Source organism: Mesoplodon bidens, assembly GCF_964165515.1.
Source record: "Mesoplodon bidens genome assembly, chromosome: 4".
In the NCBI taxonomy this organism is placed as follows: Eukaryota; Metazoa; Chordata; class Mammalia; order Artiodactyla; family Ziphiidae; genus Mesoplodon; species Mesoplodon bidens.
In genome coordinates this window covers 145689187-145714178 of record NC_138160.1, presented here as the reverse complement: position 1 = coordinate 145714178, position 24992 = coordinate 145689187, and the positions used below count along the sequence as shown (strand labels likewise).

The following is a 24992-nucleotide window of genomic DNA, read 5'->3' as shown; positions in this document are numbered from 1 at the left end:
GGCACCATGCCTCGGACTTTCTGTTTTGTCTAATCCTCGCCCTGATCCTGCGGTGTGGCTATGACTCTCCCCACTTTCCAGATGGAGAAACTGAGGCTTGGAGGGGAGAGGAAGCGTGCCCACAGTTGCACAGTGGCCTCAAGAGCAGGACCACGCAGGTGGTGCTGGTGTCTGTCTGTCTCTCACACACACTTACGGACTCAGGGTTCTTGACGAAGACCTTGGTGCTCCCCATCTGGTACTGGTCTGGCTCCATGTTGACCGCCCGCAGCAAGTGCTGGACCCCCTGACGCTCGTCCCCACGCCAGTGCGGCCACGTCTCAGGGGTCAGAATAGCATACCTGGAGGGGGAGGGCAGGGGAGGGTTTGAGCAGCTAGCAGGGCGGCTGGGTGTTGGGGCCAGGGTGTGTGTGGTGGAGGGCGCCTCACCTCTGCAGGAACTTGGCAAACTGGCGGCGGTAGGCGAAACCTGCCCGGCGCACCCTGATGTTCTCCTTTAGGCCCAGATATTCCACCTGGTGCTTGACCCTGGAGGGAGGGCAGCCTGAGTCCCCTGGTGGTCCTGGGAGTTGGGGGGGGTGTCTGGATTCGTGCTGGAGGCAGTTTAGGGGGTGAGTTCTGATGTCTAGGGAGGGAGGTTCACTGCTGGCCACAGGGGCCTGCTTGAGAGTTAGTTTTGTGCATTGGGGGGGCCTCGGTTCTGGGGGATCTGTGTTTGTTCGGGGGTCAGTTTCAGTTTCAGGGGGTGGCACGTGGGGTTTGGGGAATGAGAGGGACTGTGTTAGTCCCTGGGGCATCCTACATACAGTCTGGGGTCCTCCCTTGGGGTCTTGATCAGTGTAGGTATAACCCTGGGGCCCTGAGGGGTTTTGCGCTGGTCCTAGGGGTCGGCTTGGGTGAGCCCTTTGATGGGTCCCACGACCCTGAGGGGGTTGTGGAGGGAGGGTCAGCTGGTGTGGACTGGCCCAGACGGGGCCGGGGGAGTCACCTGTTCTCCTCCCAGTCACGGGGCCTCTTGGTCTCGTTGGGCTTGATGCAGCGGAGGTAGTGGGGGGTGCACTTCTTCAGCGTGGATACCAGGTCGTTGGCTTGTTTCTAAGGGAGCGGGGAGAAAGTGGGGGTGGGGAGCACAGATGCGACCCTCTGGCCCCTCTCTCTTCCCACCCTGAATACAAGAGACAGGACACACTGGCTGGGTGTGTGGCACCTGACGGACCACGGGCTCAGGTGTCCCTGGTCCATTCCATATGTGACTCTGTCAGCACATATCACATGGGGTTAATATGGTGCGTCTACCTGACCCTCAAACCGCAAACCAGGAGCTCACATGTCTGCCATATTCACCACTTAGCCTGGCACATAATAAGTGCTCAGTGAACTTTTTTTTTTAAAATTAATTTATTTATTTTTGGCTGCGTTGGGTCTTCGTTGCTGCATGCGGGCTTGCTCTAGTTTTGGCGAGCAGGGGCTACTCTTCGTTGCGGTGCGTGGGCTCCTCCTTGTGGTGGCTTCTCTTGTTGAATGTTTGTTGATGGAGTAACTGAGCATGCGGGAGCATGTTGCCCAGAAATTTCTGCTTGTCGTTTGGGGCACAGTACTTTGGAAGCAGAGAATCACGTGTGTGTGTCTGAGAGGCTAGGGTTGTGCATTTTAGTCTCTCAGGGGAGACTAGAAAGGAAATCATTCCAGGTGGGAGGATCGGGGGAGCGGCAGGAGAGACCCCGGTGTGGATCACAGCTCTGCTGTGTGATCTGGGTCAGTGACTGCACCTCTCTGAGCCTTGGCCTGCCATCTGCCAGATGGGACTAGTCCCACGTCTGTAAAGTGTCTTGTGTTTGCTGCCAGCACTGATAAGTGCCCCATATATGGTTATTGAAATATTATTAGGATGGGACACCCATGTTCATAGCAGCACTATTCACAATTGCCAAAAGATGAAAACAACCCAAGTGTCCATCAATGGAGGAATGGATAAGAAAAAACGGTATATCCGTAAATGGAGTATTATTCAGCCTTAAAAAGGAAGGAAATTCTGACACATGCTTGAACCTTGAAGATACGCTCAGTGAAATAAACCAGTTACAAAAGGATAAATGCTGTCTGATTCCATTTATAGGAGGTCCCTAGAAGGGTCAGATCCATAGAGACAGGAACTAGATGGTGGGGGCCAGGGGCTGGGGGAGAGGATGGGGAGTGAGTGTTTCATGGGGACGGAGTTTCAGTTTGGGAAGATGAGAAAGTTCTGGAGATGGATGGTGAGGATGGTGGCACGAATGCAAATGTACTTAATGCTGCTGAGACGTATACTTAAAAATGGTTAAAATGTTAAATTTTATGTATATTTTACCACAATGAAGAAAAAAGTGACATGACCAAAAGACCAAAAAAACAAAAAACAAAAAACATTAGGATGATGGTTCACTTCTGGATTTAGGGAGTTAGGAGGACATTAAGGAAGCTGGTCCAAGCTCCTTAACCCCAGAGCTGGAAGAAGACCCTGATGAACAGGGTGCCAGAGGGAGGGGCAGAGGCCCTGGGATGGGGGAGGGATTGACGTTGGAATGAGGGAAATGGACCCACCCCTCCCCATGCCCACCTTGATCTTGGAGCCGGCTGTACTGGGGCGGCCCTTCTTTTCTACATCCAGCTTCTCGGGAAACAGCATCCGGAGGAAGGCCCTGGGTAGGGATAGAGGGGAGGTCGGAGGTGCAGCTGGAACTTGGGTGCCCTCCCAGAGGTGGGCTGACTAGGTGCCTGGGACCCAGAGGACATGCTGTACAGTATGGTTCTTCCTTAATGCTAGGGGGTATGATGGTGAGAATCAGAAAGTTTGTTTTGTCTTTTTGGTTCCTTGATTTATTTGTACTGTTACTTTTTCCTCCATGACCATGTATGACTTGGGTAGCAAGTAAAATAGAACAAAGTTAAGCTAAGTGATGCAGCATCTCGGGCAACGGGGGCAGGTCCCCTGGGAGGAACCTCTTACAGGCACAGGCTTGCACGTGTGTGCAAAGAAATATGGACAAGGATCTTGTTGCTGTAGCTCTGTTTGTGATAGCCATAGATGGGCACAACCATCAATGGGGGATCAGTTAAATTCACTCTGGTGAAACCGAGCAGGACCCTGTGGGGCCTTCCCGGAGACAGAATCCCCTGCCATGTCCCCTGCCTCTTGTTTGTAGAAAATTTTTAGCCTCCCAGGCCTTCTCTGAGTTCCAAAGAGCAAATTTAATCAGGAAAGTGAGAAAATGTAGAAACAAAGGAAAGCAGCCAAGCAAGACAAAATAATAATAGTTCAGCCATAAAACAAAGTTAAGGACTTTTAGTTCCTCCTCAAGGGCCATAGATAATATCCTGAGCCATATCCTTGAGTTGTTTTGCAGATATTAAAACCCCCATCAGGTAGAAGAAGCTAACTATATGTTGACCACCAGTGCATAGACCCCAGATTAGCTGGAACCAGAAGGTTGATGATGGAGATTCCAGAAACATCACTCTGTTACCTCACCATCAGCCAATCAGAAAATTGTGCATGAACTGATGACACACCCTGTGACCCTCTCCCTCATGCTGTCTTTAAAGACCCTTCCTTGAAAGCTATCAGGGAGTTTGGGTCTTTTGAGTATGAGCTGCCTATTCTCCTTGCTTGGCCCTGCAATAAACGCTGTACTTTCCTTCACCACCACGCAGTGTCAGGGGGTTGGCTTTGCTGCGCATTGAGCGAGGGGCCCAAGTTTGGTTTGGTAACATTGTTACATTCACAGCTTCTTCCTCCTTCTCAGTGAGATCTTCCCTAACCACCATAACCCAGAAGAAGTGGACTGCTTAATAGATGCAGAGTATGTGTTTAGGGTGATGAAATGTTTCTGAACCTAATAGTGGTGATTGTTATACAACATTGTGAATGTACTTAATACTTAATGCCACTGAGCTGTATACTTTAAAATGGGTAGAAAGGTAAATTTTATATTTTGTGTATTTTATCACAATTAAAAGAAAGAAAAAAAATGAATGATGCCCTCCTCACTGTCTACCCCTTACCAACTTAGTTTTTCTTCACACTTGTCCCAGTGGTTCTCACACCTCAGTGGGCACCAGAACCACCAGGAAAGCTTGTTGAAACACAGATAGCTGGGCCTCGCCCCTGGAGGTTCTCATTCACAGGTCTGGACTGGGGGCCAATAATTTCTAACAATAATTTCTGGTGGTGCTGAGGGTGCTGGTCCAGGGACCCCACTTTGTGAACCACAGCTCTAACTCTGTGTTTTACAATATGGCAGCCATGGGTCACACGTGGTTCCTGAAGCCCTTATAACGGGGCCTGTCCAAATTGAGATATGCTGTGAGTGTTAAAACACACACTGGATTTCAAAGAGTATGCAGTATGGAAAAAGAGAATGTAAGTATTTCATCGATAATTTTTTAGTACTGATTACATATTAAAATGCTACTTTGGGTAGCTAAAGAAAACATTAAAAAAATTCATCTGTTTTACTTGTTCACCTTTTTACTTTCTTAAAAAAAATTCTTTCACCATTTAATATTCCACAGACAATTAGTTCTATGGTAAATCTTTTACTACAATTCTGTTTTTTAAAAAGAACAAACCCTAGACGAAATCTGACCAGCAGATGTGTTTTGTTATGTACACATAGCTTTCTTTTTGTGTGTGTGTATGTGTGGTAAAATACACAAAACAACATACAATTTACCATTTAAATCATTTAAAGGGCCTCCCTGGTGGCGCAGTGGTTGAGAGTTCGCCTGCCGATGCAGGGGACGCGGGTTCGTGCCCCGGTCTGGGAGGATTCCACATGCCGCCGAGCGGCTGGGCCCGTGAGCCATGGCCGCTGTGCCTGCGCGTCTGGAGCCTGTGCTCCGCAACGGGAGAGGCCACAACAGTGAGAGGTCCGTGTAACGCAAAAAAAAAAAAAAAAAAAAAAAAAAAAAAAAATCATTTAAAAATGTACTATTCACTGGTATTAGGTACATTTACATTGTTGTGCAACACCTTTTTACTTTTTTTTTTTTTTTTTTTTTTTTTTTTTTTGCTGTACGCGGGCCTCTCACTGCTGTGGCCTCTCCCGTTGCGGAGCACAGGCTCCGGACACACAGGCTCCGCGGCCATGGCTCGCGGGCCCAGCCGCTCCGCGGCATGTGGGATCTTCCGGGATCGGGGCACGAACCCGTGTCCCCTGCATCGGCAGGCGGACTCTCAACCACTGCGCCACCAGGGAAGCCCACCTTTTTACTTTTTAAGGGTGCTTACCAGAAAGTTTAAAACTACACGGGTGGCAGGAATGGGGATTGACCGCAATTTGGCATGAAGGATCTTTCGGGGTGATGCACATGTTCCAAACTGGATTGTGGTGATGGTTGTACAACTCTGAACATTTACTAAAAACCATTTCTTAAAATGGATGCATTTAATGGTATGTAACTTATACCTGAATCAGGCCATTTAAAAATAACTATGTGTGTGGCTTCAGTTCTATTGGATGTGGAATAATATTGGACAGCATTGCTCTAAATCAATGGTTCCCAAACTCTAATGTACACATGACTCCTGGGGTCTTGCTAAAATGCAGATTCTGATTCAATCCATCTGAGGTGGAGCCTGAGACTCTATGTTTGTAATCAGCTCAGAGGATGCTGACATTACTGGTCTAGTAACCACACTTTCAGCACTATACGAACCACTGTCTTAGAACTTTCACTCATGCTATATTCTATTTGCCTTTTTTTTTTTTTTTTTTTTTTTTTGGTGGTATGCGGGCCTCTCACTGTTGTGGCCTCTCCCGTTGTGGAGCACAGGCTCCGGATGTGCAGTCTCAGCGGCCATGGCTCACAGGCCCAGCCGCTTTGCAGCATGTGGGATCTTCCCGGACTGGGGCACGAACCCGTGTCCCCTGCACTGGCAGGTGGACTCTCAACCACTGCGCCACCAGGGAAGCCCTCTATTTGCCTTTTTTTCCCTCTAGTTCAATGTCTGTCTTGCCACTTGGCCGTCAGCTTGATGAGAGCAGCGGTGTTCTCTGACCTGTTCAGTCCTCTACCCCCAAAAGTTCAAGTGATGCCTGGTACACAGCAGCGCTTGAATAAAATCTTGAGGTATAAAAAGATGGAACCCGGTATGCTGCTGTGATCAGGGAGATGGATCCATACATATTAATACAGAAAAATGCATAGCGAGATGTGTTTTCACTGCATAAAAAGGGAAGCTGTCCACACCAGCACAGATGCTTGGGTTTGCAGAGGGCAGCGTTGGAATGGCCATAAGGAACTGCTGCTAGGGCTTTCCTCACTTCCCCCTGTGGACCTCGGGCTACTGTTTAATCAGAACCAGTCATTAGAAACACAGCCAGCCCCCCAAAGTTTATGGTGTGATGGGAGCTCTGGGGAAGATGGGGTGGTCTCTGGGCCTCCCCCATCCCCACAAGGAGTTGCCCAGAGGCTCCCGCCTGGGACCACTCACTGCTCACTGGTCTGCATCAGCTCTATGAGGTCGGAGAAGAGGACATCACGGTTCCTTTCACAGAAGCCGCTGACGTCATAGGATACCTGGAGGAAGGCGACGTGGTGGGAGTGAGGGACTTAGGCAGAGGGTCGGGGGGGGGCGTCCTGTGGGGGCCTGCTCTGGGGTAAGAGGACTGGGTGGTGTCTACAGTTCAAAATAGGGGGTCGGGGGCAGCATGGGCCTGGGGGCCCTAGAGGTCTGATGTTCAAGGTGGGGTTGGAGGGTTAGGGCTACAGTCTGGGTCAGAGGTGAGGGAAGATGGGGGTTACAGTCCAGATTAGGGGGTGGGGGCTGCAGGCTGGATCCGAGGGATGGGGAGGTGACTGTTAGAGCTCAGATTGGGGGGTGAGGGGCTGCAATCTTGGCAGGGGTGGGCCCCGGGGTTCCACGACTGAATTTGGTGTCAAAAGGTCAGATTGAGCATCTGTATTGGGGTTGGTTGCGGGGCTGGGGGCTGGAGGACTGTGTCAGGAGGGTTACAGCACTGGCTGGGGGTTGGTGGGGGGAGGCTTTGGCCAGGCTTCTGGGCTGGGTCTGCCATCCCCAAGGGGGGGGTGCCCTGCATAGTTCCTGTCTGGGCTACTTCCTGATGAGGGAAAATGGGAGCTCCAGCCCATTTTAGGGATTGGTGGGCTGCAGTATGGCCAGGGGACCCCTGAGGTTCTTCGCTGCCCATGTTAAGGTCAATGGGAGAGTCTTCAGTCTTGTAAACTGGGGAGGGGGACCATGGCCAGGGTCGGAGGCCAGTGGATTTCTAAAGCCTTGGCTAGGGGTCTGTGTGTAGGGGGCTCCAGCCTATCGTGCAGGTGGCAGCTGGCAACATGGCCCTGGGGACTCCAAGTTGAGATCAGAAGGAGGGGGGCTGTGTCCTGGGTCAGGGGGGATAGTAGGGCTTACAGCTCAGATTGGGGCTTGGGGGTCTGCTGCTTAATTTGGGGGTGATGGGGGGGAGTTTGTGTCCTGTAGTGGGGGGGCTGTCCTGTTAGCTGCGAGAGCTGTGGGCTTGATCAGGGGCCAGTGGGTTCCATAGCCCCAGCTGAAGGGCCATGGGTTGGGGTGACAGGCCAGTTCTAGGGGGTCAGTGGGAGGGGGTCTGTGTTTCTGGCCAGTTGGGGGAGGGCTGGAGAAGGGGGTCGGTGGAACTCTTCAGCCCTGGCTGGGGGTCTGGGCGGAATCCCCCTGGGGTCCATGGGGGCGGGGGTGGGGCGCACCTTGCCCGCGTAGTGGTGGATGACGAAGCCGGCACTCCAGCTGTTGAAGTGCTCGTGGGTGCCCACGGCCGCCTGCAGCTTCTGCAGTAGCGTCTGGTCGGCGCCGCCGCCCGTGGCGTGCATGGTGGCACACACGTCGTCCAGGACGCTCATGATGCCTGGTGGGTTCTGCGGGCGCAGGCGTCGGGTGGGGTGGGCGGGGCAGGGATCAGCCTGGCCCGGCCCTGCCCCCATCTCGCTCATTGGGGAGGGAGAGGAGAGGCTTCCAAATACAAGAGCAAAAGGTGCTGGTGGGGGGCCCAGATGTATGGGGGCTGCTGTGGAAGCTTGCTGGTGCAGGATAGGGAGGGGGACCCAATAAGGGATCCATGCCTGTATCCCTTCCCCATACTGAGATGGTGGGGCGACCTGTCAGCTTTGACCCCTCTATCCCCAGCAGCCTGCCTGGGGGGATGTTTGTTGAGTGAATAAGTGAAAGGTGAGCAGGTAAGCAGAGTGTATGGGCAAGGTGGCCGACAGTTATCGTCAGTGGGGCTCCATCTGCCCAAGGGGGAGCATGGGTGAGAAGGGCCTACGGGGGCTGGAACCACCCCGGCTCTCCCAGCTTTCCCAAGCCCAGCTCCAGGGCCCAGTGAGAACCCCCAGGTCTTCCCTGGCCCTCACCAGCTTGTTTTCGATGAGGTCACAGACGATTTTGTTGTTGAAGTACTGGATGGGGGTCCAGCGGATGCCCTCCTGTACGTACTCCTCCTGGTGGCGGCAAAGGGGGCAGGGATGGGACCAGGTGTCTGGGCAAAGGTGCCTGTGTTTCTAGAATTTGAGCTTCATGAGGATGGGTGAAGGAGGTGTGACAGATGTTCCCCCCCACCCTCCATATAACTCCTCTTCCCATCTCATCACTTAGGACTGTCTCTGATAACAAAGCCCATTCCCCCGTGTGGGGCAGGTCGGAAGTTTCCCCAGGGGTCCAAGAATTGAGCCCCAGTTGCCTGAAGTGTGACCTTCTCATGAATACATCCTATTTGGCTCTTTAAAAAAAATCCCTTTCTGGGGACTTCCTTGGTGGTCCAGTGGTTAAGACTCTGTGCTTCCACTTCAGGGGGCATGGGTTTCATCCCTGGTCGGGGGACTAAAATCCCGCATGGAGTGGGCAAACAAAAAAAAAAAAGAAAAGAATGGTGGTTTAAAAAAAAAATCCCTTTCTCACTTCCTCAGTCACGTCCTGGTATTTGCCCTGAAACCTAGTCTCAGGCTCTGCTTCTATGGGACGGGTTGAATGAAAACAGCAGAGATTTTTGTCTGTCCTGTTCACGGAGGTCTCCCTAGCACTGCAGACACTGCCTGGTACACAGCCGGTGCTCAATAAATCACTGTTGAAGCTATGAACAAAGAGGCTATTCCCTAGCCCTTGTCAAACCTTCAGAGGCAGAAAACCTCTCCTGAAGGAAGGAGCTTGGACAGGTCAGCAGAGACAGGTGCCAGTGTGGGGCTGGGGTGTCCCCTGGTTGCTTGGCAACCTTCATGGTCCTGCCCCCACCCCCCATGTCCCCTGCTCCTGGCCACTTGGCTGCCCTTGCCCACCTGTTCAGCCTTCAGGGTGAGTTCGATAAAGATCTGCTGTAGCTTCTCGTTGACGAAGTTGATGCAGAACTGCTCAAAGCCGTTTTTCTGCCAAGAGAGGGAAAGAATGCCTCCCTAAGTGGGCTGATCCTGGAGGCTCCAGGGCCACTGGACCACCCTAGAGTGGCCGTGGGCCGGTGGCAGTGTCATACGTACCTGGAAGATCTCAAAGCCATAGATGTCAAGCACACCGATACTGTACTCCTCCTGGGGCTTCTGCATGGCACGGTTAATGGCCTGTGATGCGGTGGGGACACTAGGTGAGTGGCCTGCCACTCTCTTGAAATGCTCTTAGCCATGTTCACAGGCTGGGTCCCCTCCCACCTTCCCCACCTCTGTGCATACCCTTACCCCCATCGGTCATTCCTATGAGAAATCCAGGTGTTAGAACGTCTGGGTTCCTGCCTTGGGAGCTGGCTCTGCCCCTTAACCCCTCTGCACCTCTACTTTCTCATCTTTAAAATGGGTAATAGTAGTAACTCTCTTAGAGGTCTATTTTCTAAGAATTAAATAAACTGATGCATGGAAAACAGAACCATAGCGGACATGCATTAGGTGCTATGGAATGTTGGCTACTACAGTCACTATTCTTGACCTTGACACGTCTCATTCTCATCCACCCCCATCTAGTCCATCACTTTGTCCTCCTGAAAGCCCCCCCCAACTCGTGGCTCTCAAATGCACCCACCCCTGTCCATCCCAACAGCCCCCATCTCAGTCCAGGCCTGGACGTTTCCAATAGATCCCTCCTTCCTGGGCTCCATGCCACAGCCAGGAAGCCCCTAAATCTCCCATCAGATCACCTCCTGCCCTGCTTGACGCCTCCTACGGCTGGGCATTGGTGAGGTCATGCCCACCAACTGGTCATGACAGTCAAGAGGCCCCCCACCCCTCCCCCGCCCCCCTCCACTGCCTCTGGGCTGGTCCAAGCCCAGAGCCTGGTGCTGTCCCCGAGCTCCTCTCCCACGCCCGGCCCCACTTGCCTCTACGAGGAAGTTGAAGAGACGGGAGTAGAGCCCCTTGGCCAGGGCGTCCCGCGTGTACGCCGCCTGCTCCACATTCAAGGTCACGTCAATGGACTCGCTGCGCCCGCCCCAGCGGCTGTCCATCTTGCGGCTGGTCAGCTTCTCCTGCAGCCGCCCGCTGTCAATGCCCAGGAGGTAGGCGGGGAAGGCCAAGACTGCCAGGTGATGGGGCGGGTGGGGGGAAGGGAGCCGTCGGCTGGGCTCTTGGGTTTCATGTGAGCGCCCCCATCTCTCCCCATTTTGCCCAGTGACACCGATCTTGTCCTCATGGGAACTTACCCCCAGGGGGGCCACACAAGGAGGAAGCAGGTCACACATGCGTACACGCCTCCACCCTGCCCTCCACAGCACCCACACTCACGGTCTGCACTCTCCACCCGGGCATAATTCCCATCTTCGCAGAAGCTGATGTTTCCCAAGTGCAAGATCCCTGCCACAAGCTGCAGGACCAGCTGCTGGACGTTGGACGGGATCCCGATGACCTGCATGGCACTCTGGGGGGCACAACAGGGACAGAGCCTGTGCCACAAATCCCGACCTCCAGCCTGCCCCCTGGGTTAGGTTTTGGGGGCCAAGGCACAGACTTGGGGAGTCAGGACACCTGGGCCTCTGTCCTGGCTCTGTCACTCATTTGCTCGGTAACCTTGGGCAAGTTCCTTCCCCTCTCTGGGCCTTGGTTTCCCAATTTGTAACACGGGACGTTTCCCGGGGCTGGAGGGGCAGCTGGTGCTTACCAGAGTCTCACTGAAGTCGCTCCGGTCATCGGTGCCGTCGACCTTGTAGGTGTCTGCTTGGTTGAGGTAGTAATAGTAGTCGGGGGTCATGAGCCCCAGGTTCTGCCGCTGCTCCTGAGAAGCCCCTTCCAGTAGCTGGAGGGCAAACGATGCTCATGCATGTGGTGATGGACTGGCACAGCCCTCGTAATCCCCGAGTCCTCAGTGTCATGGGCTTCCAAATGCTGACCCTCCCATTGTCTCCCCCTGGGCTCCAGGTGGGGCTCCCTCTGCCCCAGCCCCACGGCTCCCCTTCTGCGCACCTGGTAGTAGATGTGGAAGTTCCTCTCGTTTTCATTCTGCATGACCACTCGGGATTTCTCCAGCAGGAAGTTGGAGATCTTGCCCCCATCTGGCTCCCCACCGCGGCTGAACTGGATCTCAAAGTACTTGCCCTGAACCCAAGAGAGCCACATCAGCACCCCCAGGGTCCCAGGGCTGCAGGTGAGGAAGGATTGGGGATCGGTCTTATGAGCCTGGCCTCTTGGTCACTCTTTGCCACGTGACCTCAAGTTGCTTTTCTCTCCTCACCTCCCACTTATTGTTCTTTTCACCAGCTCTTTCCCTCCAGCCTTTGCTTAGGCTGTGTCCTGGGCCAGGAATGCCTTGTCCTCCCTCTCTGATGTTTCAAGCCCTCACTTGGGGCATTTAGCCCTGTGCCTGGCACAGAGAAGTATCACAGTTTATTGACAGCTCCCCAGTCCCTTCACCATAACACAGAGGCCTCCATGTCTCTGTGGAATGCTACTGGTTCCAATGATCCTGGGTGTCTCCCATATGCTGTCCCTGAGCCCAGAGCAAGGGACCCACACCATCTTTGGTCTCTGACACCATCTGGGTTCCACTCTGGCTGGAGGTTGGAAGGCAGACAAGCCCCTTATTTCTCCTTTCTGCCACCTACATCCAATTACAATACAAATGACATCATCATACTACACAATTAAACACCTACAATGTATGACAAATACTTATTCTATTGTATAATAAAACTATATAAAATAAAATAGAATTACATATTTTTGAGATTCATTCATGTTTTGGTGTGCATTAGTAGTCTGAAAACACAGACTGTGTGATTCCATTTATACGAAGTTCTAGAACTGCTGAAACTAATCCATGGTGAAAAAAGAAAATATCAGAGTGGTTGCTTCTGGGGTAAAGTAGGAGTAGAGATCAACTAGAAAGAGACAAGAGGGAATTTTCTGGAGAGGTGGTGATGTTCTGTATATCGGTAGGGGTGTGGGTTGCACAGGTGTATGCATTTGTCCAAACTCAGTGAATGGTCCCCTTTAGATTTATATATTTTGCTGTTACTTTAAAAGAAATAAAAGAGAACTGCAAAATTATATTGGACTATAATTAATGATCTACATGCTGAAGTGTTTGGGGGGAAAGGTATGATGTCTACAGCTTAGTTTGCAATGCACCAAAAAAAATGGATGAATGGAGATACGATTAAGCAGGTATAGTAAACTATTAATCTAGGAGAATCTAGGAGATGGACATACAGGCGTTCACTGTAGTATTCATTCAACTTTTCCATGTATATGAAAAATTTTACAGTAAAATGTTGGGGAAGATACTTCAAATATAATTATATTATAAAATATATTAGAAAATAAAAATATAGCTAATAACTATAACTAATAATATTTAGGGAAATTAAAAAATATCATTAGTGTCTTAATTCATTAATCCATTTCCATGTTCAGGCATTTACTGAAATTATTGAGGTCTATGAGATGGATATTAACAGCATCCCCATCCCAGCAGAGGAGCCCCACAAGGTTACATTGTTTTTCTTTGTCCAAGCCACACTTCTAAGCCGTGACAGAAACTGATGATAAATCCAAATCTGTTTACCTACTCTGTCTTCCATTAGGCTCAGCATAGCACCTGACACAAAGAAGGACTCCAAGAACCACATGATGAAAGAAAGAATGAATGAGGAAATAGATGGGACCTGAAATGTGAATAGGAACAGACGTAGCCTGGTTGCAGCTGGGGGAGGAGTATTCAAGAACACTACACAGACAAGTCATGGCCTCCACAGATATGCTGATGGGGAACTCTTTTTCAGATGAACCATGAACAGGAAATGAGTCTCCCAGTAAGGAGCAGGTATTTCCTGTATTCTTGAGAATACAGGTGATAGAGAGAGAGAGAGAGAGAGAGAGAGAGAGAGAGAGAGAGAGAGAGAGAGAGAGAGAGAGAGGTCAGTGAGTCAGTGTGGAGGGAGCATCTGCTCCAAGCAGGCTGCAGAGACTCACAAAGCGACTGGAATTATTGTTGCGCACAGTCTTGGCATTGCCAAAGGCTTCCAGCAGTGGGTTTGATTGCAGGATGATGTCCTTCACATGCTGGGGAAAGAAGCAGGTGGGGTGGGAAGAGGTCAGACTGACGGGGGGTGTGGGAGTTCGGGGTGGGGGTGATGAAATACCGTGCAGAGTGGGGAGACTCAGCCCTTCTTTCTGTTTCGCCTTACCTGGACCTTCTCGCCTCCGCCCGACACCTTGGAGATGTAGCCCATGATGTATTTAGCTGCCACCGTCTTCCCAGCTCCACTCTCTCCACTGGGGGTGGGTGAGGGGAGGAATAATGAGTGGCCAGGGGTGGGGGAAGTGCTCTTTCCAGTGTCTGATCAATCGAATGGCACCTACTGTGTGCCAGGCAATAGTCCAGGCATTGGGGATACAATAGTGAACAAGGCAGATCCAAGTGTCTGTCTTCCTGACATTTAGATGGAACAGATGGGCGATAACAGGATGAATACATAAAATATATCATGGGTCAGATGGTGACAAGAAAAGTAAAGCAGGGCCAGAGGCGGAGAGGGACAACGAGGCTCTGTTTGGATCAGGAGTTCCAAGTACACCTCCCTGGGGTGATGATGCTGTTTTAGCGGGGCCTGAGCACGAGGGTCTGGGACCCCGACTCTGTACCTGATGATGACACACTGGTTCTCACAGTCAATGAGCATGTTCCGGTACATGTTGTCTGTGAGGGCATAGATGTGCGGGGGATTCTCGTACTGGGCCTGGCGAGGGAGGTCTGGGCTCAGCCTAGGGCTGGGGCCCGGGGGTCCTGGGGCTGTGCCTCCCACCCGGCCCCGGCCTCACCGCGCCCTGGTAGAGGTCGATCTCACGGTCAGTGAAGTAGGGCATCTGCTTGAAGGGGTTTACGGAGATGAGCACGGAGCCGATGTAGGTCTGGTTGGGGGAGGGTTAAGGGCCATGCAGTGTCCCGGCAGGCTTTGTCCCTCAGATGCACCCTGGGTCTCTTAGGAAAAAACTGATCTGGATCCAGAATGGCGAGAATAGAATATGCTGTGGCTGAGCTACCCTTGGGGCAGAGGGAGCAGTGAGGACCAGGACCACCCCCAACCGGGGCCCTGCTATCACTCCCCTGTCCCCTGTCCTAACAGCCAGCGCTCTGACTGCAGTAAGTGTCCCCCACCCCCATTCCTGTGCTCAGTTATGTGTGTCCCTTCCATGCTGCAGTCCCTCTGCCATCCTTCTCTGCTCTCATCCACGCACCATCTCTCCATCCATTGGTCAGTCATCCTCCTGTCCCTCTGTCTTTCGTCTGCCCACCCCGCCCGTGGCCCAGGGTACAAAGATGTAGTCGTCCATGAAGCGCTTGCGGAGGTTGCCCACGATGGCGTCCTCGGTGATCTGGGGCACCAGCACCATGTCGTCCACACCACTCTGCTTCACATTGTGGCTCTGCCAGTGGAAACGCTCCTTGCTGCCCTGGGGGTGGGGGCCGCGGGGTGGCGGTGAGCCCCTGCAGGGGGCGTGGCGGGGGATGGTGCCTCAGCACCCCCTCCTGGCTCACCTCCATCATCAGCTTCTGATGCTGTCCCCTTCCCCACCACCTCCCTTCCTTCTTCTGTATCTCCGGGACACCAGGAGAGGTAGGCAAGGTCTAGTCCCAAAGGAGGCCAGACAGAATGACAGCTCGGATACATCCCTCAACACTCTCTTTTGGTCCCACCACGCCTCTACTTAGTATCCCGTTGCCATAAAGGAGACAGCGATGCCTGGCCCAGCAGGGCAGAGTGTGCTTGGGACTCTGGTGGCTGTGGGAGGAGAGGAGGGCATCAGAGAAGGCTTGATGGCGGAGTCCCCACCCTGCTTCTCACGTCCCCAGCCCCGCTCTCCCTGCCTTGGTCCAGGCTGAGTCCCTGACTTCTCCATGGCATTTGACCCGCTGCCACCCCTTCCACCTGGAGATGGACTCCTTCCCCCCATTCCCATCCTCCTCCCTCGGGGTCATCCTAGGCCATCCTCTGAGATTCTCTTAGCCGCCATGTGTCTGTGATCTCTGCCTCTGTGCCTGGCTGTGACTCTGGTCCTCAGCTCGCACAGCCTTCCCACCACCCCTGCCGTGGGCTTCTCCATCCTCAGAGAGTCAGCTCCTGCACCCTCCCACTTTGCCTTCTTATTCCCTCCCTCAGCTTTTCATCAGATGACACCTTCCTTAGGCCCCAACGAGGAGACTCAGACACAGGCGCTCCTCAAAACCCTTCTTCCAGGAAGCCTGCCAGGAATGCTCTCTCAGCCCAAATGAACTCATCCAGTGCCTAAAACACTCAAGCACACTGGCTCTCTCAGGCCCCCTCTGCCTCCGTTCAATATACCCCTGCCATGGAGGAGTCCAGCACACAGAGTGATGGTGGCTTGCAGCTCTCCTGTCTGGTGAGCTCATGCTCAGACAAGATGCCCCTCCTCTGGGAAGCCCCTTACCCGCCCCAGACCTGGAGCTCCTGGAGGGCAGGGATTGGGATTGAGTCCTTCCTAGTCCCAGCAGGGAGGACCTATTGAACAAACAAGGGACAAGGGCAAAGAAAGAAACCCAGCTTCAGAGGAAAAACCCCCAAGATGCTGGGAACCAAAGTCAAGTCTTCAAAGATGACCAGGGTTTGCCAGGCAGATTCTGGGGAATGGAGATGGTGTGCTGGGCACATCTGGGAAGGAATTCAGGCAGGGATCAAGCAGGAGGGTCAGCATGGGCAACTGTAGGGCAGAGGTGGATGAGAAGCCAGTCTCACCTGGGGGCACTGGGGAACCACAGAAAGTTCCTGAGCAGGGGAGGTGCTTGCTCAAATTCTGGACATGCTGACAACCCCGGGGGCATTCGTGGAAGAATACCCACAGACACTAAATGAGCCCAGTCTTTGGTGTGGGGTAGATCTGGGTTCTAATCTTGGCTGTGTGACCTAACAGTGCTCAGAGCCTCAGTGGCCTCATCTGGAAAATGCGAGAAGCAGCCTTACTTCCCAGGGTTGATGTGAGGGATTAACTGCTTTGGGGAACAAGGTGGGGTAGGAGGATGATCCCCGGGCTGAGGGACACTTGACAGAATTAACATTCACCAAGCATCTACACCATGCCTGTTGCTGGAGGCAGATGTCACCAGTATTACTGGCAATCCTCACAGCAGTTCAGTGTGGTGTAGGCTAGGAGGGAGACTGGGACTTGAGAAGTATTTGACCCTTGACCAAGGATGCAGCTAAACTGTTTCCAAGGATGTGGGATTCGAATCTGGGTCCATCTGACAGCAAAGGCCAGGTTCTTGCATCCACACTCATGAGTGGCTGCGACCCAAGTGGTGTTTGGGGTGGGATGTGAAAGCCGAGAAAGGGTTTTCTTTTTGCGGTTCGCGGGCCTCTCACTGTTGTGGCCTCTCCCGTTGCGGAGCACAGGCTCCGAAATGCGCAGGCTCAGCGGCCATGGCTCACAGGCCCAGCCGCTCCGCGGCATGTGGGATCTTCCCGGACCGGGGCACGAACCCATGTCCCCTGCATGGGCAGGCGGACTCCCAACCACTGCGCCATCAGGGAAGTCCCTGAGAAAGGTCTTGATCAAGAGCAGGGAGAAAGGGCTCACCAGGCAGAGTGAACTGCCTGGGCAAATGTGCAGAGGTGTGACCGAAGCAGGAAGAGAATGCAGAGGAGGGGGGTGGGCAGGGCTCAAACCCCTGAGACTGCTTCCAGCCTGAGTATTAGGAGTGAGGTTTTCATATGACAAATACCATCTCATCTCTCTGTCTATGGCTTCCCATCATCGCCACCTCCATGCATCCACTCTACAAAGAATTCCTGAGCACCTACTTTGTGCCAGTAACTTAGGACTTTGGGAAGAACTCTTTCAGTTCCTCACTGTGTTGCCTCTAAGCCTTTGCACATGCTGAGCTCTCTGCCCAGAACACCCTTCCTGCCTGGCTAATGCCAACCCATGCCTTAAGCCTTGGCTCAGGTGACGCCTCCTCCGAGAAGACCTCCCTGACTCCAGGACAGGTCAGGTGTTCCCTCGGAACCCCCCAGCCCCCAGCCATCCTTCACCATAGCCCCATCCACGTTCTGGATGTCATGCACAATAGCTGGGCTGTACTACTCCTGGGGGCACTTTAAGAATTGTGGGGGACTTCCCTGGTGGTCCAGTGGTTAGGACTCTGCACTCCCACTGCATGGGGCACGGGTTCAGTCCCTGGTTGGGGAACTAAGATCCTGCATGCTGCAAGGCACGGCCAAAGAAAAAAAAATCGTGGGAGCATATTTGGTTGTTCCAGGGATGGGGACGTGGCTGGGGACATGGCTGGCATTTAAGGGGGCCATAGGTCCCCTTAAATTTGCACATATACCTAATTACATTATTTTACAAATACATAATCGTCCTGCCCTCAGCTCCCCACCCCACCCCAGCAGAAGTTCATGTAAGTGACAAACCTGTTTATAATAATTGGAACTGAGAACCAAAACCTATTTTATGTATAAACAGAAAACCTATGTATTTTTTGCATGGTTGATACCCACTGTATTTTACAGGAAAGTGGCTATTGCGTAGCAAGGGAGATTTTAGTTTTGTTCAGATTTCACTAAGAAATGTCCAGCATTTGGAAGCTCATGCTGCTAGTGAGGTTAAAGTGTCCTGCTTGTGGCGGGGGGGTGGGGGGAGGGCTGTCTCGCTTGCTGAGATGCACCTGTGTCCAGGTGAGAGCACCTGGCCACTCCAGTGGATGTTCTTGGGCCACTGGCCTGAGCACTTGCATCTTTCCATGCACATTTTATTCTAAATAATTTTCTCTTCGCCTTGCAGGGGGCCACATTAAATGTTTTCGAAAGATGGAAGTCTGTGTGTTTCACTATTCCATTTCAGCGTTTCAAGGGGACCTGCCAGGATGCTTGTTATAGGAAGAGGGTGCTGGATGTGATGCTCTGAGAACTCCAGGATGCAGTGGGAAGGGCGGGGTGGCGGGAGGACAAGGATGTGAGAGCAGGAGCACGGAGGTGTTGGCAAGTGTGCCTAGGGCAGAGGCTGAGGTTGGAGGAAGCCCGGACCTGGGGAGGCCTGGAGGTGACAGGGGCTGGTTGGGAGAAGCAGGGAACTGTTGATTGGACCCCCAGCTGCTAAAGAACTTCCACGCTCACTGGACACTCAGAGAGACCCCATGGAGAGCGTCGTTGACATCAGGGTCAGAAGTTGGATCTAGAGGTCAGGGAGAGAGGACTGCTTTTGGGGAAGAGGGAAAGAGACTTCGGGGAGAGGAGGGGTCAGGGGAGTGTATTTCCTGTATTCAAGATGGGGAGGCTCTCCAGTGTGCTGGTGAGAAGAACCCATGAAATTTGAAATTCAGGGGTGAAGTGGTGTCATTCACGGACTGGGTGGGGTTGCTCTTTCCCTGAGTCGGTGTGGGGAGGTTGGGTAGGTGTGTGTAGGGGGAACTGGAAGTGGATTCTCTCTCTGGAGACCTCAAGGGGTGGGGCTTGGGTGGTAACCATGGTAACCGAGAACAACAATACATAACAGTAGTTCACACCCCACTGGCACTTATTCTGTGCCAGACTCTGGTCTCAGCTTTTTTCAGTGAATTACCTCACTGCATCCTCTGGGTACATGCCGAGGTCAGTACTCTGATTAGGTCCATTTTGTGGAAGAGAAAACTATGGCCCAGAGAGGTTAGGTGTCCTCCGCAAGGTCACACAGCAGGAAGGGAAGCCGGGTCTATGTTGGGGCTGGGGGGTGGCCGGGGTTGGTGCTTCAGGTCAGATGAGGACAAGGAGAGAAGATGAGATTGGTCCTGTCCACGGTTTCCCCTTTGGGGTCACCCTGGTCCCCATGCTCTTGGGACCCCTCAGGCTCAGCTGAGACTCAAGACCACTTCCTTTCTCTGAGGTCAGAAGCCCCGAGGCTGGCTGTGTCTGGCTGGCCCTCCTGACCCCGAGGACTTGGTTCCTCTTCCTGTCCCTTCCGCCTTCCCCCACCCAGCTGAGTGGGCCTCTGCCTCTAGTAGCCCCTCCTATCTCTCCCTCTGTGTCCCGCCCCAGGCACCCGGGACCCCCAGATCCATCCTAGCTCTGTGTGATCACAAAAACCACGGGGTTGTTTGTGGCAGAGGGAGAGGTTTTCCTCAAGAGGGTACAGTGTGAGGGAGGAGAGTCGACAATTTTGGCAAGGGATGGATTGGGTGTGAGGCCCGGCTTAACAGTTGGCTCTGTTGACCCCAGGGAGGCCACTTAATTTCTCCAAGCCTCAGTTGCTCCATCTGGAAAATGAATTCCATAATAAATATCCTCTGTGGGTTTGCTAGGGGAAGTAAATGAGCCAGTGCTGAGAAAAGATGCACTGGGGTCCCTCAGGAAATGGCAGCTGGTGGCCCCAAAAGCATTTAATAGAAGTGATCAGTGGCTTGACAGGATAGGGGAGCTGGTCGATGTAGACTCGTTGAATGAATAAATGAATGAAGTATCACTGGGATGAGACTGCCCCCTGCCCTGTGTCATGGGTGTCCATCTCTCTGTGACCCCCAAGTCTCCAACCGTCAAGTTGAAGCTGTTTGTTCCTTCCTTGGAGGGTGAGGGTACCACAAAGAGGTTGTGGTCATAGTTGACCACAAGCCAAGGATGACTCAACCGGCTGGGGTTCTTGTGAAAGATAGTCAGGGGTCAGAGGTGGCTGGGATGGGAGTGGGGACGTAGATTCTAACTTCAGCTCTTCAGAGAGGCTCCCCTCAACCCATGGTAGAGTGTATGGAGGGGTGGAGCTTCCCTGGTGCCAAAGGAGGGAGGGCCAAGGTGATGGCTCCTGTAGGGCTGGGGCATTGGAGCCCTCTAGTGAACACACTTCCTGAGCCCCTACTGTGCATGGAAGTAGGTGGGGACCAGGCCTAGACTCTGCCCTTGAGTAGTTCAGAAGCGAGTTGCCCAGGGGAGACAGTGATCCCAATCAGACGGTGCTAAGGAGAGCTGAGGCAATCAGAGAAGGCTTCCTGTAGGAGGCAGGGCTTTGCAACATGAATGTCCCAGACCGTATCAGTGGTGGCAGCAGGAGCCATGGGCCAGGAAGGCCTTGGGTGTGTGTGGGACACCAGGATCCTAGTTTCTTTGGAATAGAGAGTCCAGGTCCAAATGAGGCCGGGGTGGGCAGCCTGGAGAGTATGGGGGTCAGCCCACACTCCCAGGTGGCCTCTTACCTGGCAGGAGGAGGAGGAGGAGGAGGAGGTTGTAGGTCAAGGTGGCTGTTAAAAGTGTGACCCTGGGGATCACTGAATTGAAATCCTCTGCTATTTTGGGTTGTATGGCAGCTCGCCTAACCTCTCTGTCTCTGTTTTCTCACCAGGCAAATGGGAATATTGAGGGCCATGGACCTCACGGGGCAGTTGTGCAGACTCAACAAGGCCAGGCTTGTCAAAAGGAAATGCTAGCTTCCCGCCATCGCCAGCAGCAGCAGCAGCCTTAAGCTGGCCGATCCCACAGGCACGGGGCACAGGGTCAGGAGGAAGGGCTCGATGAGGGTTTTGCAATTTGCCCTAACTGCTCTGGCCTCCCTGCTCCTGGGTGGTGATGAGCAGAGCCCCATACTGGAGAGAACAACGAAACAGCCACTTCCTTCCTCGCTGGGGTCCTGTGCACTGTGGCTGCCAGCCAGCGGAGAGGCAGAGGCGAAGCTGCTGTGGCAGTGGCTGCTGGAGCTGCCCTCCACCCCTGGCCACGCCCTGGCCCTGCGGTGTGCCCCTGGAACCTTGGTCCTACTCAATGGGGTTCTGGGGCTACACCCTGTGTCTTTATACCATGCAAACAACATTCTCATCTCTAAAGGCTCTCAGGTCTCCCCCTCCCTTGGGAGGAGTGTCTCAGTTTTCTTTTGGCCTAAACAGAGGCCGTTCTCCAACATGTGGGGACCCGTGTCCTTCTAGAGTCTTTCTTCCTAACTCTCTCTTGACCTCCCAGCCCTTTCCGTCCATCCCCATGGCTGCCGCCCCTCGATCAAGCAGCCGCATCACTGGTCTCCCTGCTTTATATCTGTACTCTCAAAACAACCACGATTAACCTCAGGGCACCACCATTATCAACCGAGGACAACCAATTGCTGCCTTTACCTGCCCCCCAGCCAAAGCCAAACAGAAACTGCTGATAATCTCAATGCCAGCAGCACCAGCTAACATCAGACAGAAAAACATTGACGGACTCCACCACCTGTTTCCCTATCATCACTCACCACCATCACCACTTATTATCACCAGCACCAACAACCCATAATAACCAACCACCACTGACAATAACAACCGCAATCACAATACTAGTCATCAACAACCACACATGACCCACTACCATTGAAGCAGCCGTCAACCATACCCCTTTCCAAAACCAGTGATGCACCACCACTAGTCCCAGGACCGTCACCAGAAGTCAACAGTGAACAACCAACAGCAAACCTACATTATCGTGACCACCTAACTTCAAATGATGACCACCTGCCATCATTCCATAGATCAACCCTCCAGCTGAAAACAACCAACCACCAACCACCAACATTCAACACTAGCTGGCACCAAAAGCGACCATTACTATCACCAACCCACCCACAAGAACCGTGGTCACCACCAACTTGGGACAACTGACAGCAATGACCACCATCACAACCAATGGTACCAACAACCCAACTCCTCTACAGTATCCAAGAATGAGGCACATCCATCCACCACCACCGCGAACCCCCACCATGAATGAGCATCACCCACAGGGGCAGTTACCGTGTATTGAGTACATATTATGTGCTTTTTAAAGCACTTTATGAACATTGTTTCACTGAATCTTTCAACACTCTTCCTGGCACCCATTACACCTCCAGGAAGATGTCAGCACCCCTAGACAGAGGTATTGGCCTCATGGATGGATTCCACCTTTTTTTGTTTTTTGTCTCTGTGGTCCTCTTGCATGAGTTTCTCCCTTCCCAGACACGGTTGGCCAAGCAAATCATTGACTAAGCATTTCACACGGCTTCCTTAAGAGGGGCTGATTTTCTCTCAAGTAGCGAATCATTTCCTGCGTTCTTTCGATCAAGGAGTCTTCCTGGCTTGGCTCCGTCTCGGAAGTTTCCATCCCAAGCCCAGAGCTCTAGCTGGTGGTTTGCTTGTGAATTAATCAAAGGGGTCCTTGGCCGGTGATGCCCAATTTATCACTGACTTTCTGAAATAAGACGTTATCTCTCAGGCTAAGGCAATCCTTGCCTCCACCTTGGTCAGCCGCCTGCTGCAACTGCCAGAAACACTACAGTTTTCACCACCAGCTCTGTGACTGTCCCAGCCACCCACCCTCATTAACAAAATGACAAAAAATGAAAGCTGAAGTGGTTTGCAGAGGCACGGAGTCGTGGAAGTGACATAGCCAGCCCAGCCTCCCTTTTCATGTGTGTGACATGATGCTACTGCATCTAGACCCAGGACCATGACAGTCTCCCCAGCCCTGTCGCCACAGTCATCATCAGACCTCAGTCTCCCTAGGTGGCAATGCTTCTGGCTGCAGTGTTTTTTCCTGCCACCCTCCCGGAGAAGGGTACCGGTGGTGGCATGGACACGCTGCATCTCACCAGCTCCTGCTTCTGTGATTGCTACAGCCAGACCACCCTGTCGCCCACACCAGCATGCTGTCACGCCGCCATCACTGCAACCCACCGCCCATTTGACCCATCTGACACAGCTTCCCCTCCCAGCTGTGGACGCAGAGGGGCTGAACCCCAAACCCTCTCAACGTTCCAATGGAGAGATCTCCCAGACACCTTCCACAGTTTGACAAACTTCCAAATATGACATATGTGAGAACTGAGACTCACAGAGGGGAAGTGACTTGCCCAAGGCCACACAGGGAGGTGAGGCACCAAACTCAGCTGGGAACTGGGTTCCCTAAGCCCCAGGAAAGGGATCTGTCCCTGTCCCTGCAGGCACTGTGTGATCCCTTAGGACCACCTTCTGTCCTCGTTACTGCTCCATCCTTTGGTGCCCCATCCCCATTCTGGCATCCTGTCCACCAGCCGATGGGAGTTTGGTCCCCTGTGAGGGATGCTGGCAGCATCTGAGCTGCACAGAGGGACCCCGAAGGGTCTGCTGTGCCCATTCTCATCATCCCACTTTCTGATGGTGGCCTCTAGGTGCCTCTACCTGGCTGGTGCTGCCACCCCTGCACTTCAGGGCCCACCCTAAAGGACTTACCATAGTGGGGGGCTGGTGTCTGGGTCCCTGGGGTATGTCTGAAGGGGTCGTGGCAGGGATGCAGGCTCAGGGGGCTCCAGGGGGCGGCTTGGGCATGGCCCTGTTCCTGCTGCTTCAGCGGACTCCCAGACCTAGTTCCTCTTATGACAGCCCCCTTTTCACTTCCTTTGGCGGGAGGGGCCACAGCTAGAGGGGAGGGAAGCTGGGCCTGGGGGCGGGGAGAGAGCCCAGGCAGGGCCGAGGGAGCTCGTTGTTTGGGGCTCTGAGCCTGAAGGGAGAGGTTAAGGATGGATGACAGCCGCTGTCAGACCCCAGAAAGCCGCTTCTCCAGCTCCTCTGGGACGCGGCTGCTGCAAACCGCACTGCAGGTCAGCTGGCTGCAGGACTGAGTGCTCCTTCCTGGGCTTCGAAATCACTTCAGATGTATGTCTCCTCTGGGCATCCCTGAGCAAACTCCCACCTCCAGAGCCGCTTCGGCTGGTCCTTCCTCCAGAAGGGACCTCGGGAGCCAGGTGTGTTTGTGTCAAGGGGAGGGCAGCGGGAGTGGCGGGTACCAAGAACCGAGGGCACCTGGAAGGTCCCAGACTTCGGATGTCACAACTGGAATTAATGACCCCCAGCTCTGTTACTTCCGGATCTCCCCATTTTGTCATCGTAAAACGGCGGCACCTGGCACACGTGGGATCCAAGTGTCGGCCCATCTCCGGATCTTTGGGAGACCAGCAGGAAATGGCAGCTCCTAGAGGCTGTCATCTGATACACATCGAGGAGGTGGCAGGGGCAGAAGCCGATCCTGGGTGAGCCTGGCAGGGAGGGCTGTGGCCAGGGGTATCCCTGGGCCCCCGGCAGCACGCCACACCCTGCCTAGAGGCTGGCACGCCGCGGCGCCCCCTAGTGGCCACATCTGGGGAGAAGCCCGTTTCTCCCTGGACCTCCTGCGCAGGTTTGCTCAACCGACTGGCTTGGCTTCTGCAAACTTCAGCAATGCTTCCAGCCACTAGGAGTGAAGAGTCTGGAGGACCCCCACCTTGTTGAGGGCGTCAGGGGAGGCTTCTGGGAGGAGGCAATGTTTGTGCTGAGAGGTGAGTTGGAGTTAAGTAGGTGAACAGGGAAGGGGAGGGTACACCTGGCAGAGGAAACAGCTCTAGCAAAGGCCCGAAGATGGGAAGACGGTGGGGAGATTGAGGAACTTCCAGGAGTCCAGCGTGACTGGAGCCTGCAGAGTGACAGGGAGTGTGGTGGCTGGAAAAGCAGGCGCCAGGTTGCGTTGCTTTGAGCGCCTCCGTGAGCAGCTGTATTTTTGACCTAAAATCACTGGTTTCTAGTCTGTGTTGGTACAAGTCCCCTTTGGCCTGTT

General features: G+C 53.3%; 1 protein-coding gene across 1 annotated transcript in view; it reads right to left on the bottom strand.

Moving 5' to 3' along the window:
* MYO1F (myosin IF) overlaps nt 1–24890 on the bottom strand; it is a 33721-nt gene extending 8831 nt beyond the window's left edge. Inside the window, exons 1-19 of the mRNA XM_081232108.1 lie at nt 23636–24890; nt 14761–14898; nt 14266–14355; nt 14089–14183; nt 13632–13719; nt 13417–13506; nt 11410–11541; nt 11108–11242; nt 10735–10867; nt 10332–10528; nt 9505–9585; nt 9310–9396; nt 8392–8478; nt 7729–7896; nt 6476–6561; nt 2597–2678; nt 989–1095; nt 430–528; nt 197–341 (exon numbers count right to left, since the gene is read on the bottom strand). Coding sequence (XP_081088234.1) covers nt 197–341; nt 430–528; nt 989–1095; nt 2597–2678; nt 6476–6561; nt 7729–7896; nt 8392–8478; nt 9310–9396; nt 9505–9585; nt 10332–10528; nt 10735–10867; nt 11108–11242; nt 11410–11541; nt 13417–13506; nt 13632–13719; nt 14089–14183; nt 14266–14355; nt 14761–14898; nt 23636–23638 — 2043 coding nt within the window. The 5' untranslated portion in view covers nt 23639–24890. The remainder of the gene's footprint in view (nt 1–196; nt 342–429; nt 529–988; nt 1096–2596; nt 2679–6475; nt 6562–7728; nt 7897–8391; nt 8479–9309; nt 9397–9504; nt 9586–10331; nt 10529–10734; nt 10868–11107; nt 11243–11409; nt 11542–13416; nt 13507–13631; nt 13720–14088; nt 14184–14265; nt 14356–14760; nt 14899–23635) is intronic.
* Between the last annotated feature and the right edge of the window lie 102 nt (nt 24891–24992).